Here is a 14,523-nt window from a genome sequence, read left to right on the forward strand (position 1 = left end):
CTCGGGATTCCCCTGGAGGAGCTGAAAGTAGTGGCTGTGGAGAGGGAAGTCTGGGCCTCCCTTCTTAAGCTGCTGCCCCCGTGACCTAACCCCAGATAAGCGACAGACAATGGATGGATCTGTACATGATGTAATAGAATTTGAAAAGACTGCAATTATTTTTTCTTGGTATCAATACAATAATGTGTTAAATAATCATGTTGATGATCTGATCTTATATACAGATTCATGTTAGTCACCTACATGACAGAGGCAGTGACATAATGTGGCTTCTACATGGTGTGTGACAGTCAATGTACATTTATGATCTATATTAATCTTTCATGCAGACTATTGGCTTATTTTTGTTTTTGTTTCCTAAAAACATTAATGCTAAAGATTTAACCTTCATTTACTGCATTACCCACGCTAAGAAAATAAAATATATTAAATTACTGGAATAAAATCATAGTATTATAAAACAAAAATGTTATATTACAAGAAAATGTCATGTTAGAATAAAGTCAAGGAAAATTATACTAAAATAAAGTACAAAATAAGAGAATAAAGTTGTAGTATTATGAGAATATTTATAATACTACTACTTTATTCTGCAAATATTGACTGTCACATTGACTGTCACATTATTCACTATTCTCATTATTTCAACTATATGCTCATATAAGTTTATTTATGTAATTTGATCATGTTATTTTTCTCAGTATAATGCTAATCCTCTGTCATAAAATCCCAATTATTGATTACACAAAAAGTTAATTGTCAGATCAATCAAAATTCACAGCTGGACCCCAAACCTGTGAATTTGGGGTCCTTTAATCATGAAATATCTTTAATCGTAAAATTTCAAGTTTTAATCACTGCCTTTTAATACTTTTGGCGGTTTATAATCATTTAGAGCTGGAAACAAATTTCATGTTACAAATGGCTTACAACATTTTCCAGTATAAAACATAAATTAATACAAATAAAAACTAAGAAAAATGACAGAGAAGCACAAATCACTGAAAAATCTTACTGAATGTGATCTAGTTTATGAAACAAAAAAAAAAAAACTGGTTTTGACGGATTTTTTAAAATTCTTGATAGAACAAAATTTATATCACATTAAAACGTATTATATTGTTTTATATAAGAAAGTAACAGAAAAACAGTAACACTGCTTGGGATTTTGAGAAGTCGTCTAGAAGAAACTGGGAGAAAAAAGGAGTCATAGTGAGTAACTTTATGCCTTTTAACATATTTTAGATTTCATTATAACAAGATGAAAAATTTACTTTGTAATAACCAGAAAGTTAACAAGTTTTGCGTTTCTCATTTTCTCAGTATAACAAAATTGCTCCTGAATTTACAATGATTTATAACTTCTAAGGAATTTCCATTTTGAAAATAAAGTTTGTTTTATTACAATATTTCCATCTGCTAATGAATGCAAACCGAGCAGAACTGTGTAAAGCACATAAGAGATGATGCAAACAGATCAGATCAAAATAGTCAACTTTTATTTGTGTCAAAAACATTGACATGGAGAATTTGATACAAAAGGGCACTGAAACAAATCTGTAACTCTGGAAACACACACACACACACACACACACAAACGCAGCAATGAGTACGCCGTTGCATGAGTATGGTTCCCATAACATAGCAAACAGCAATATTTATTAGCATAGACTGAAATAATACTAGTTCTTTTGTCCTCATTTGTATCCCAAATTGACTTTGTCAGAAAATAAAAAATCTAATTTTAGCATAGTGTTATAAAAATTGGATTGAATGTCCTTTTCCCGAATAACCTGTCACATCCCTGTCCCAGTATTTTTTTAAAAAGCCATTTATAATCGTTCTCACATAATGCAAGCCTCTGATTTCTACAACTGCAACACAATTGAAATTTTAAAAAGTTTAAAAGGTGCAAACTTTATCGAACACCACCTGCACACCACACATTCTTTCACCACAACACAAACGCTCAACAATCACCACTTTACCTCAACAAGGCACTGCCTTCGTCCTGCAGAGAAAAACACACAAATCACACGGAGGGACGGCGTTGCCAACTCTACAGGTCATCTGCCGCTCAGAGTTTAAGGCCGAACAAACAAATTCCCAATAGTTACATGTTATAGACTGTATTTTAAGATAAAATACAATATTAGTTATAAAGATTTTACACTTTAAAAGAAGTTTGAAGCATGAAACTGAAAAAAATGGCTAATTTCAGATTAGAAATTCTACTTGTGACAAATATTTTTGTTTCAAACCAATTTTACAATTCAAGCTTAAAGTAATAAATGTTTATCAATAAACAAAACTTTCCATCTTTCTGAAGTTATTTGTACCTTGTTTAGGAGTCATTAACCAATCCCATGACACTCAGAGGCGATGGGAAAATGTGGAGAAAATGCAGTATGTCATTTAAATAGGACGGGGAAAAACATTCAGTTATAAATATGCACAAAATAAGGTAGAGATTTACAAAAATATCACAATTGGGGGGATATTTGAAATAAAGTCTCTACTCTCTAGACAGAATGAAATTTACCTGTACCTTTATGCCTCCTAAACCCTTTTCCAGAACAAAAAATAAATATGAACACAAACACTCACACACATCAAAGACCAATGCTTACAAAGCAAAACAATTAAAATAAAATGGTTAGCTTACATAACTTAAGACAAAGATTTTACATGTACAACTTTGCATGAGAAACAACTGATATATCGAGAAAATGCCTTATTGCTGATCTAAACTGAAAGCGGACAGTTTCTCCAAGCTTTGTAATCAAATATGAAGATGCAATTTGATGCAATTGAAGCGGGAAACATGAATGAAGAGTTTCAGTCAAGATGAAGACGACTGACTCCCTTCTACCTGATAGTTAACTGATTTAAGGCATGATCAATACTGAGCCGATCTGAAGTGCATTTACTGAAAAACAACAAGACGTCCTCGTTTCTGCTTTCCTTTTTCCCCAAATCTGAAACTTCCACCTAATCTTTCCTAACGCCAGCAGCAACGCAGAGTGATACACAGCCCACTGTGTAAACTTTGAGATTTACACTAAAGCTCCATGTCTTCCAGCAGGTGAACGTCTAAGATCTTCTGCTAGACATGTAAATGAAAATAAAACACACAAAACCCTTCTTGAAGCACACCATGGAAACAAACTTCTTGGCATCGCTGGTAAAAACAAACAAACAAAAAAAACCTTACTTAAATCTTTTATTGCAGCGGCATAATCTCATCTAAAATTAAAATCCCTGCCGTTTAGAGAATTTATTATGTAGAGAGAAAAGTAGTTGTTTCAACATAATCTATTGTTTTCAATTCACACATTCCCATTATGTTTTGACACTAGTATGTCCAATAGTGAGAAGGACGGTCCAAAAGGGCAGAAATATCTCCAAAGCTCACTGTTCAGACAACAGTTGCAAAATGTGTCACCTCGGAGTCACCAAGTCGCCATAACAACAATTATATGCCATTTATGTTTGGGGAAAATGTCCTTCCGTGACAAGATATATGAAGTTTGCTAAAATTCTTCTTGAATTTAATCTGAAAATGTTTGGATTGGTCTGATGAGACTGAAAACCATTTCAGATCATAGTTCAATAAACGAGCGACCCTGAGCAACCCGTTATCATTTCATTCAGTCGACCTGAAGAGATCACAAACAATCCTGTGTTGTGGTTTAACAGCATGCCGCTGGGATTACAGAACCAAAGAGGCAGTGTTACTTTTCAGGGTTCACCTGATCGGTATGCGTCACATCTCTACGGGGGTTTCTCCTCTCTTGCTTCAAACATACAGTTTTAATGCACACAGTGCTTTAAATGCAAGAAAAGGTGCTGAACACCATCCTCAGCATATCATTATCTGATGATCAACGATCTTCATCATTCAGCCGTCTTCATTTTTGACCTGACACAAAACATCAACACTGACACCAGGATAGCATTCTACTGCTTACAGTTCATTGTGGTTTGTTGCAACACAAGAATAATATCAGTGGGTTGGTAAACAGTTGATCACAAGGCATAACAACCATTTAGAAATCATAAAATGAGATCATCATCTAAAAAGCAACAACAATCCAAACATTTAGAGGGGAAGCACCAGTAGTTGCATATCCATTTTAAAGTGAGTAAAACTTTGTTGGTATTGTGCTGATGTCTAAAAAAACCCACAATTTTGCAATTGTAGTGTTTTTATTAAATAAGAAATGGAATTCAAAATCACTCGTGAATAATTCATGTGCCATTATCCTCCAACTGCTTCCTTCTTCTTCATAGTTTGCACCAGTGGCAGCATCCGCTCGTGGATCATATGAGGCCAAAATAGTGTTTCTGTTGCAGTTCTGCAAATTAAACCAATTTTATACGGTCAAAACCCTTTGCACCATCCTAGCACCAAAACATTTGATCAAAAAACAAGCTTTTTCAAGATTGGAAATTGCACATTTATTTTCTAGATGTCAAATTGTACAATATGTTAAATGGAAACGTAGCTAGTGATTCGTGTCCTAATTGCCATATTTACGACCTTAACAACAATATTGTTGAGGGAGGCGACAGCTACTTCCAACAATGTTCAGAAGCTTTTTGAATGAAGCTTTATGGAGGAGAGGTGAAACAGCAGAAGAAGACCAGTAGCCTTCTGCCATGTCAATGATGACCGGGAACCTACACCAGCATATCATCTCAAAGGTGCAAGAGATGAAGCCTTTCCATAAGAAAGAGAAGTCTAGTAGAGTCTGAGATGCTGTGGCCCTGACAATATGGACGTGGAGTATAAAACAAGTGTTAAGAATAAAAAAAAAGATCTGATGGACTCACAGTGAACTGAAAATCAGTCAGAATATAATAATAACTCCAAACATCAGGTCCAATCAACATGGGAATGGTTCACCAGACACAATATAAGCATATTCAATGGCCAGACCTCAATCTGTTAGAAAACCCGTGGACTAATGTTGCATGATAGATGCACTCAAAAATGGAAAATGATGTCTTCCCAGTCAGAAAAACCAACTGATTACCCTCTGAAACTGGATTTCCCACTGAGGAAACTTAGTAACTCCGACTGCCCCGAGTTACAGCTTGTAAGGTGGACTTTGCATTTCAATATGGCCACTCCTAACATCTACAGTAGTGAGATGTGATGGAAGCATGTTTACAGAACACAGGTGGAAGAATGCATCTTAATCAATGACACATATAGAGCCTGGAATGATGCAATGAAGAAATTTAAAGTGGTACTCAAGGAAAATAAAGCTTAAAATGTTTGTCAGAGCTAATGCAGTGGATGGATGTCACCATGTTGAAATTCAGACTTCTTGACTAGAATGCAATTATTTCTTAACAAAATAAAGATCTTGTTTTCCTAAACTTTTCAGTTTTGAGATTATGCCACAAGAATAAAGGATGAATTTATATTGGGTCTTTTTGAACCTCTTTTTACCAGGATGCTAAGAAATTCCTCCTCATCGGTCACCCCTTGGTTTCCCCACACCTCGACACCGTTTCTCCTCTAGAGACGTTTTCAAAACTGATAAATTCTAAGAAAGATTATTCTTGCAATGTAATCAGAGAAGAAAACTTCAGGAAGAATGAATGAAAATTTCTTTGAAAACATCTCATCATAGATATGACATGATCTGGTTTAGCAGGATTCCAGTGTTTGGAGAATCTTGTGATTACCTTGTGCTTTCCTGCTGATTCTCATTCTGAAAACCTCTGGGATGCTTTTTAATAGCAGGCCATCAATCTTCCCTTGACAGTCAAAACTCCTCAACCTGAAGACCTTTGAGGCAATATCAAACATCTGGAATCAGTGTTAAGAGAACAAAATCCTAGACGTCATGTTGCTGCAAATTGAAACGCCAATCTCCCTCTGCCCAATGTCTACTTGGATAATACACCCTAAACCAACAATGTGGTACAAAATATCAAAATAAACTTATATAAATAATTTAAATAGCCATACTAAAGCTGAAATCCTGGTCAAAATTTAAAAAAATAGCCAGAGAGATTTGCTCACATTGGTATATACAATTAAGGGCAAATTTGAGATTTCATAACTAGGCAATTTCCCAGAGCCCAAAGGGAAGGAAAACTAAGATTGGACTGTGAAATGTTAGTTCACAGCTCTCCTTCAGCAGAAAGGTAAAGTCCTAAATTGGGAACAATTTAAGTCGCGTTTTTCTCCATCTACCCGTCGCCCAAAACGTGCGACAAGTCGTCAAAGTCACAGTCAAACAGTTCGCTGATTCCTTCATGGTCCTCCAGTCCAAAGTGATAGTCGTGTCTGTAGGGAGGGGACAGGTTGATAAAACTGTCCAACGGGAGAGGAAGGCCTTCTCCGTTCAGGAGGTCCGACGACGAGAGAGGCAACAGGTCGAAGTGGCCGATGTCCCCCAGGCTGGAGAACAGGTCTCCCCCCAGGAGAGACTCTGTTGACGAAAGCGAGAGGTAAAAAAAAAAAAAGACAATGAACGCAGCCAACCACTAAAGACGTTAGAGTTATGTTAAAGCACTGTGGTGAAACTGGTATTTCCTGCTGAGTGATTGATCAATTTCTGAGATAACTAACCATGTCAAAAGAAAAAAAAAATTCCTGTCAAACCTGCGATGTAAGCACATTCAGTAACATTGTTGCATCTCATTGTTGTCTAATAAAACATATTTCTAGAATTGGTATCCAAAGTGAAGAAAATGAATAAATCCAATTGGGTACTTTTCAGTCTGTCCAGATAGATTCTGTAGTTTTGCTTTATTCCACTTTTGGTTTGGCTTTATGTCAGTTTCAAATATTTTCTGGATTATTATAAAGCTCAGTTGAATTTTTCCATCCTTCTCTTTACTACTGTATTTTCCTGACAATAAGTGTCTCAACAGTATAAATCTCACAAGTCAAAAAATGTGACAAAAAAGAAAAACAGCAAAACAAACAGTGACTTTATTAATGTTATTTACAATTACTATATGGTACTTCCTCATGGAAGTGCCATATCTTCCTTATAGAAGATAAGGTACTTGTGGTTTTGGTTCTCATCACTCTTATGTCACTCAACATGGCTGAGTTCAGCCATGTTGAGTTTGCTGTCGGTCTTTATCTTATTGTGTGTGAGAAACACCTTAGTGTGAACTCTCACCTGCGTCCCCACCGAGCACCAGCGGCGTAGCCTCCTGCTGGGAGGCCGCCGTGACCGTGGATGAGGTGGACGCTGGAGAAGACATGCCCACGTCCAGCGCCGCTGCTCCAGTTGGGGCCGGCGGTGGTGCCGGCTCGACGGATCCTGTGGGGGGTTGTTTGTGGGAGGGATCGGAGGTGCTTTGAGACGGGCTGCCTCCCGTCACGGGGCTGCACACGCCTGAGCTGTCCTCTGGACAGAGGAAGACGTCTATGGGACCCTGCGTGCTCCTGAGCGACACATGGTAGCCCTAGGAGAGACGGACGACATGAAGGACTGCCGCTCAGTCAGGAGGAACTGATGCACTTCAGCTCCATTACAAACAAGTCCAGATTTGGTCAATATTCCACTAATGTTGAAAAAAAGAAAATTTTGCAATTGCTATGTTTCTACTAAATAAGAAACAAAATTACAATTCACACATGAAGTTTGTTCACACCACTTGTTAACTTTGATCGACAAACAGTAAATTTTTTTTAATTGGTGTTTTTCCATTAAGCACATTTATGTTCAAAATGTGAAACTGTTGAATTATAGGGTAAATGGAATCGCAGCTCCTGAGGCGGGTTTCCTCTGCCCTCACCTCGGTGGGCTCTGTGACTTGCATCTGGGTCTCTGGAGGAGCTCTGACCACCATGACCAGCTGGTCTGGGGAGTCGAATGACTGCCGCAGGTCCTGACAACGAACGTAGCCCAGCCTGCTGGACGCATCAGTTAAAGAGCTAACCCTTCAGTTTGCAGGTTGAGATACTTGACAATCTTGTTTTCTGATTGTTGCAGTCTAAAATGACTAAAGCTTTATATTTAGCACCACATGGTCGTGCAAAAAAAAAAGAAATTTTTCAAGTTAACATGAACTGTATAAGCAAACCATACAGATTATTTCAAAAGAAAAAAGAAATACATTACTGTTTATCATTATGCATGCATCTAAAGACAGCTTTATCGTAGTTAGTTGAAAATCGTCTCAAAACAACATTATTATTCATCTCAATAATTTCTGGAACTATCTATTGTCCAGCTAAATGTGTTGTTGTGACAGGCCTAAGTATGAATATTTCTGCAGGTGTACAACCGTCCAACCAACTGATGAATCAAACTTGGTCACTCTGACAGGATTCACAAGAAGCAGTAAAAGGATATTTCTTGTTCTGTGGTTCCTCGGTGAGCAGCCGCAGCTGCAGGGTGCATTTAGAGATGAGTTCGTCCAGCTGCTCCTCGGCCTCAGTCAGGTCACACACCTCCCTCTGCAGCTCCTTGTGCCGGCACACAAGGCTGGCATCGATGCGGTTGCCGCTGCAGAGCAACAGTTGGGTTAAAATTCAGAAGTTACCCCAGCAGTCTGATTTGCTCTCACACTCACAGCCACTGGATGTTGTTCTTGGATTTCTTGGAGATGAGCTGAATTCCCTCCAGGACATTAGTGATGTCATAAATGCGTCTCTTCTGGACATCCAAAACCTGGGAGGCCCAGTTCAGGTCCACAACGCCGTCGGCCGACTGCGACAGCAGGTTCAGGAAGCGCTTGGTGGTCAGGTTTAAGGACGTGTCGTATCGGGACTTCTCTGTTGAGCTTCGAGGAACTTTGCAGAAAAAGAAAAAAAAGAACGTCTGGGTTTACATTTTCTGTAGAATTCAAATTCATCCAAAAAAACTCCCAAAGGGAAATTAAACTTTGCAGGAACTGATATTAATTTAAGATTCTGATAGTGATGTGGGCAGGAAGGATGTCCTATAGCAGTCTGTGTTATAGCGAATTTAAAGAAGCCTCTGACGTTTCTTAGAAGAGGGAAGTCTCATGAAGAGGATGTTCAGGATTAACAGATAATAGAACCTCCATTTTAGGGCTCCCGCTCTCAAGTTCAACTTTTTGCAAAATCCTCTTCCAAAGTATTCCACCCCATTTCATCGGTTCAAACATTCGCCTGTTATTATTTCCTTTGTGGAAGGAAGAAAAATTTGCCTCCATTGTCCTGACACCGCTAATAAAATGCCAACAGAAGTCATGTAATTACCGATAACATCCTATCCATGAGTCATTTCATCTCAGTTTAAATCTAGTTGTTCTGTGAAGGCCTCGGAGCAAACATTAGTGATTAAACAGCGAGACAAAGACTAAGACAGCTGATAGACCAGAAAAATCGGTTTGATTTGGAACTAAAATTATTACATTGTAAATAAGCCAAAGTGTTTGAAAACCTGTTCCTCCTCTGCCCTGTGGGAGCGCTGTACCAGAATCACTGATGGAAACGACATAAAAACCTCCAAAGAAGAAACTGAAAACAACTTCATTTATTACAAAAAGAAAAAAGAATGGAGTGACGTCAAATTTTATCTGTTGTCGGATTTCTTTTTTGTCTTTGGCTAAAGACTGATGTGTTTGTTTTGATTGTATTTACCCAGAATTCCCTGTACTATACTCAACTTTCTGTTTTTGGAGCAGCCTAAGAAAGAGCGGAGGACTTAAAGCAGATATCTGAAGGAGCACTGCTCAGGCCATCATCCAAGAATGGAAACAGTATCGCACAACTGCAAAAACAAAGATGAATGAATGAATGAATGAATGAATGAATGAATGAATGAATGAATGAATGAATGAATGAATGAATGAATGAATGAATCTCTTCAGGGGACAAGACAAATGGAAGAAGTAGCTTGACGATGTTTGGATATTCTTCTCCAGCAGAGACAGGAAGTGAAATGCAGGCAGCTGGGAGAAAGTGAAACAAGATAAAACAACAGGAACTTCTTTCTATGTCAGCCTTTAGGTTTCTCTTTGGCTGCGTTGTGGAGGAACAATGTTGCTTCACTGTAGCTTTAACACAAAACCAGACAATCTGATCAGCACAACTGTTTTCCACTCCTGACATGGTGCAAGAGTAAAGGTCAGGATAGTACTGAGATCTAGCCTTATAGGCCAACATTGCAAAACTGAGGAAACAGAGGAAGAGCGCCTCATTACTTCTGACTAAGGGATTGTAGACTCATCCTGTTTGGCATGAAGGAAATGGTCAATTAGAAATAAACAAATTACCTTAAAACTGCAAATAGTTTAACTAAAAAAGGTTTACTGAAAAGTCAGTAGACCTTTCTGTAGAGGGTCTACTGAAAGGTCTAAAAAAAGAAAATGTTTTTTGTCTTGTCTTGTACATTCTGCGACTCCTTCTCTCATTCCCTGTGCTGTAGCAACTGCCACACCAGCGTCTGTGCTGCTCGCTTCTCCTCTTAGGTCCACGCTTGTACATTTGTGCTTAAATAAGTTTTTGTTTACTATGTCCATGTCTAAGCCAGGGTTCAGGTAGCTGTTGTTCCAAATGGAACCACGAGAGCCGTTGTTGAAAGACACCCAAAGAGCCATTGACAATATCTGTGTATTCTGCTAGTAAACACAGCTATTTTACTAATGTTTTTTTTTATGTTAGTATTCTGCTAATGTAAAAAAGAGAGTAATTTTCCAATTACGCCGTTTCCTTTAAATAAGAAAAAAATCACATATATAAGTTTGTTCATGTGGTAAGTCATTAAAAAACATGCTTCATCATCATCCTCCAACATCAACTAGTGTATTTTATGGTTAAGTGGACGATATGATCATGACTTAGATCTAAAGTCGTAATCATACGATTACGACTTTAGATCTAAATCTAAGCTTTTACAAAATCTAAGCTTTTACAAAATCTAAGCTTTTGTAAAAGCTTAGATTTTCTAAAAAACAAAAAAAAGTACTTCAATTTATAAAGACAATTTACAGCTTGTTCCAGGTGATTTGCTGTGTATCGGTCATCTGCATGCACTACAATCAAGAAAACATCAACAAAGTGGAAAAACGATAACTACTGTTTTATTTGCAGGTAAGGCTTCACTCTTGATCCAGGCTGTCTCGGTTTAGGTTATATTTGAGTGATCTTTCACTAAGTGATGTTCTGATCATACTGGGCTGAGATTGATTTCTGAGATTGATTTCTTTATTTAATTCTGTGTTACTCATTAAGTCCATTTATGTTTTTTTTCCCTTTCATGAGTGTCAAATTTCATATAACATCAAGTTTATTATTTGTTATAACCCAACCCAACAATGATCAAAGTACTGAAAATGTTTAAACCATTTCTTTAAATCCCATTTCCAAATTAACTTAATTTTGCCTCTTTTGTTTTCAGTCATGTCGATCTGGGCTTTGACTAGACCATTCTATCATATAAATAAGCTTTAATCTGACTGGCTACAGAATTACTTCACACTGTACACAGTCACAAATCACAATACACTTTTTCCTGTCTGCTTATATATATTAGCATGTGTGAATTTTAGGAATTTTGTTGCCTGTTATGACTTTTCAGTCTAACTGTACGACTCAGAACTTAAAATTGGCCCTAGGGGAGAAATAACATTATTTCAACGGAATTGACGTTCCTTCATCCACTCTGACCAGCTTCCTGTTTCCATGGTAGAAAAGTACATGATGCAGCCACCACAGTGATTCACCATGTGTGCAGTGTTCTTTCATTACCATGCATAACATTAAAAAAGTTCCTATTATATGTTTGTCATCTTCCCTACCTGTCTTGTGGCAATTTACAAAAAGGATTTCTTAGGACTTTCTTTCCTGCCCGTTTTTAACAGTCAGATTTGTGGATAGCTTCACTAAACTGCATTCCTGTCGGCAGACTCTCACATCCGGACAGCAGTCATGTCCTGACAGGGTTGCCTTACTGCATATTTCCATGTTAGGATGACACACTGAACAGTGGTTTAGTGTTTTTATTAGGCCTGTCACAATAAATCAATGAATCACAGAATAAAGTAATCTGAGTTCAGTAATTTCCATTTACATGATTTATTGTTTTTCTCTTTTCTCTCTTTCTACCAAAAAGTCTTTTCTACTAAAAGTCTTCAGTCTGGTACTTTGGTCTCAATTATTCCTTTTTTGAAGGACAATTTTGTTTACAGAAACTTTAAAGTCCATTTTATTTATTGTTTCTGTTTTATTTATTTTAGATATTTAAAATTTCTTCCAGTTCCAGGATGTTTGTTAGAATTTAAAGTTTATTAATCTCTGTGAAATTTATTGATCTCTCCCCAGCAAAAGTCTGTCATCACTTAAAGCCTATTTCTTGTGTTGGTGATGCTATTTGTTTTCTAAACAAACCTCTGAGGCCTTCACAAAACAGACAAATTTATACTTTCAGCATTTCGTTAGTGCAGTCTGAAGTTGTACTAAAGCATTTTCTAACTCTGTTCTGTTCTAATACAAAAAGAGAAAACTTTTTTTTAAATTTGTGCTAGTTTTTTTAACTGAGACATAGTTGTTAACTACTTGCATTGTGTTTGTAATTTTGTTTATTTCATAAAAGCATTTATTTCTTGTAAATGAGATCTTGCATCTCAATGAACAAAGATCAAATAAATTGCACACAATTAGGCATAACTTACTAATTAGAAAGCAAATGCTTGTGTTCTGTTTTTGAGTAAAGGGAGGTCAACACATTTTTATTCCCCATATCATATTTTTATGTTAATCATATAAAACCTTGATACAATGTGTCATAGTTTATGGTTGCACTGTGAGTAGAAGTTTGAAGGTGAATGGTGTGAAAACTTGCATGTCACTGAATGTGATCTGAATGCAGAGAAAAGCCACCATTGGTACCTTTAACTACTGAACCATTTTTTTTAAATGCGTCTACCTCTAGGAGGAGCAGGTGTGGAGGGCGGCACTTGGCCTGTGGCTGGTCGCGTGGTGCTGACATACTGATGGTCGCTGTCCAGGTCCAACTTCCTCTTTACCTGACCACAGGCAGGTGGAGGAGAGAACATGTTACAATGGAGGTTTATTACACTGTATTAGATTATTTAGAGGTGTTGCATCATGGGAGAATGCACATGTGCAAAACAAAATGCATTCAAGCAACAGATGCTGAGGTTTAGGACGAGCTCTGCTGCACTGCAGAACATCTGAAAGCCCTCGTTTAACCACTTCCCTTGTTGCTCTTTCGCTCTGTCTCACCCCGCCCTCCCCTCAACTTCCCATCCCTCATTCTTCTCACCGGAGGTCTCCCGAGAACCGGCCGCCTCTTGTCCTGGACCCCTCCGTCGGCGGGGCCTTGTGGCGTGGCGAAGAGCAGGATCTCCCCTGTGCTGGTCGGGGCGACGGCCGGGTGGAGCCCCTCGTTGCTGGGGCTGGTGATGATCACTATCTGATGCTCCTCACCCAGGTCTATGGTCCCAGAGTTCAGCAGCGTCTCAAAATCTGCCAGCAGATCCTCCGACGTTTGCCCTGTTATCAGAGTTTCTGACATGGTGGACTGGACTCTGGGTGCGCTGCGATGCCGTGCTGTGAAAGAGGACCAACACCTACTGGCATTTGTAGTGGCCCCTAAATGTTATGGTGCAAAATAGGCAATCTTTTCAGGTGTGTGTGCTCCAAGAAGAGTTAGAGCATTTTCTCAAAAGCAAAGCTCCTTTTTTCTTTAAGTTGTTGACCTAGTCACTTAAATCTAAATTAGAAATACTGATTTGATCAATCAAATGTAGATTAGAGGTGAAACTGAAAAACAGGATGTTCTGCCAAACAGAAAAATTGGCAACTGAGAATCGTTGCCTAATCGCATAATCCGCACCACGCCTACAGACTCAAAGGCAGGAATGTTATTAAAAAGATTTTTAAAATGTTATGGTGGAGGTGATGACCGCTGGTTATGAATGAGCTGGCTCAGGAGCGAGCGGATCTTTTGTTTTCGAGCCTCCTGTCAGCAGAGTTCGGCCGCGGCCTGGCCACTGTGATGTCCTGCTAACAAGCTAACTTATAGCTCGACAACAAAGACTCACACAAGTTCACTAAATGAGCCGGGCAGCAGCTAAGCGAGCTATTAACCACCTTACAACGGCATTATTTAATTTTATAGTGAAACCAGAGCTCAGATATTTAGCTAAAGAAACTTTAGTGCAGCCTACAGAAGTTAGCTTATCAGCATAAAATATCTACAGACCAAAACTCATCGCCACGCGCCGAAATCATCTCTGTCGGTATATTTGTGAAACCAGGCGTAAGTATCGATGAAAGTACAAGATTTAATTTGCGTATAGATGTATAGGGTGAATTAGCATGTTAGCTTTAGCCGCATAGTCTTCGTTCCCCTCGTTTTGTTGGGGCACGCAGGAAGCAGTCCGACAAAACATACAAAAAATAACGCGAAATGAAAAAGCCAAAATCTACGTTCATTCATCAAACCGACAGGCTGAGGTCCTCGGGTCGCTCACACTGGGCGCGGCCGATCTGTAAAAGTGTCCTCGCGACCCAGTTTTCGGCCGTTTTGTTGTTATTGTCCCAGC

General features: G+C 38.4%; 1 protein-coding gene across 1 annotated transcript; it reads right to left on the bottom strand.

Moving 5' to 3' along the window:
- Positions 1-1,477: 1,477 nt before the first annotated feature.
- Positions 1,478-14,514, bottom strand: e2f1 (E2F transcription factor 1). The gene is made up of 7 exons (XM_055048624.1): positions 13,239-14,514; positions 12,879-12,978; positions 8,557-8,776; positions 8,337-8,489; positions 7,777-7,891; positions 7,155-7,443; positions 1,478-6,452 (listed from the first exon to the last, which is right to left on the bottom strand). The coding sequence occupies exons 1-7, from the start codon at positions 13,488-13,490 to the stop codon at positions 6,211-6,213; spliced, it is 1,371 nt and encodes a 456-aa protein (XP_054904599.1). The 5' UTR covers positions 13,491-14,514; the 3' UTR covers positions 1,478-6,210.
- Between the last annotated feature and the right edge of the window lie 9 nt (positions 14,515-14,523).

The sequence above is a fragment of the Poeciliopsis prolifica genome, unplaced genomic scaffold (genome assembly GCF_027474105.1).
Source record: "Poeciliopsis prolifica strain line A6 unplaced genomic scaffold, Auburn_PproV2 SCAFFOLD027, whole genome shotgun sequence".
NCBI classification, from domain to species: domain Eukaryota; kingdom Metazoa; phylum Chordata; class Actinopteri; order Cyprinodontiformes; family Poeciliidae; genus Poeciliopsis; species Poeciliopsis prolifica.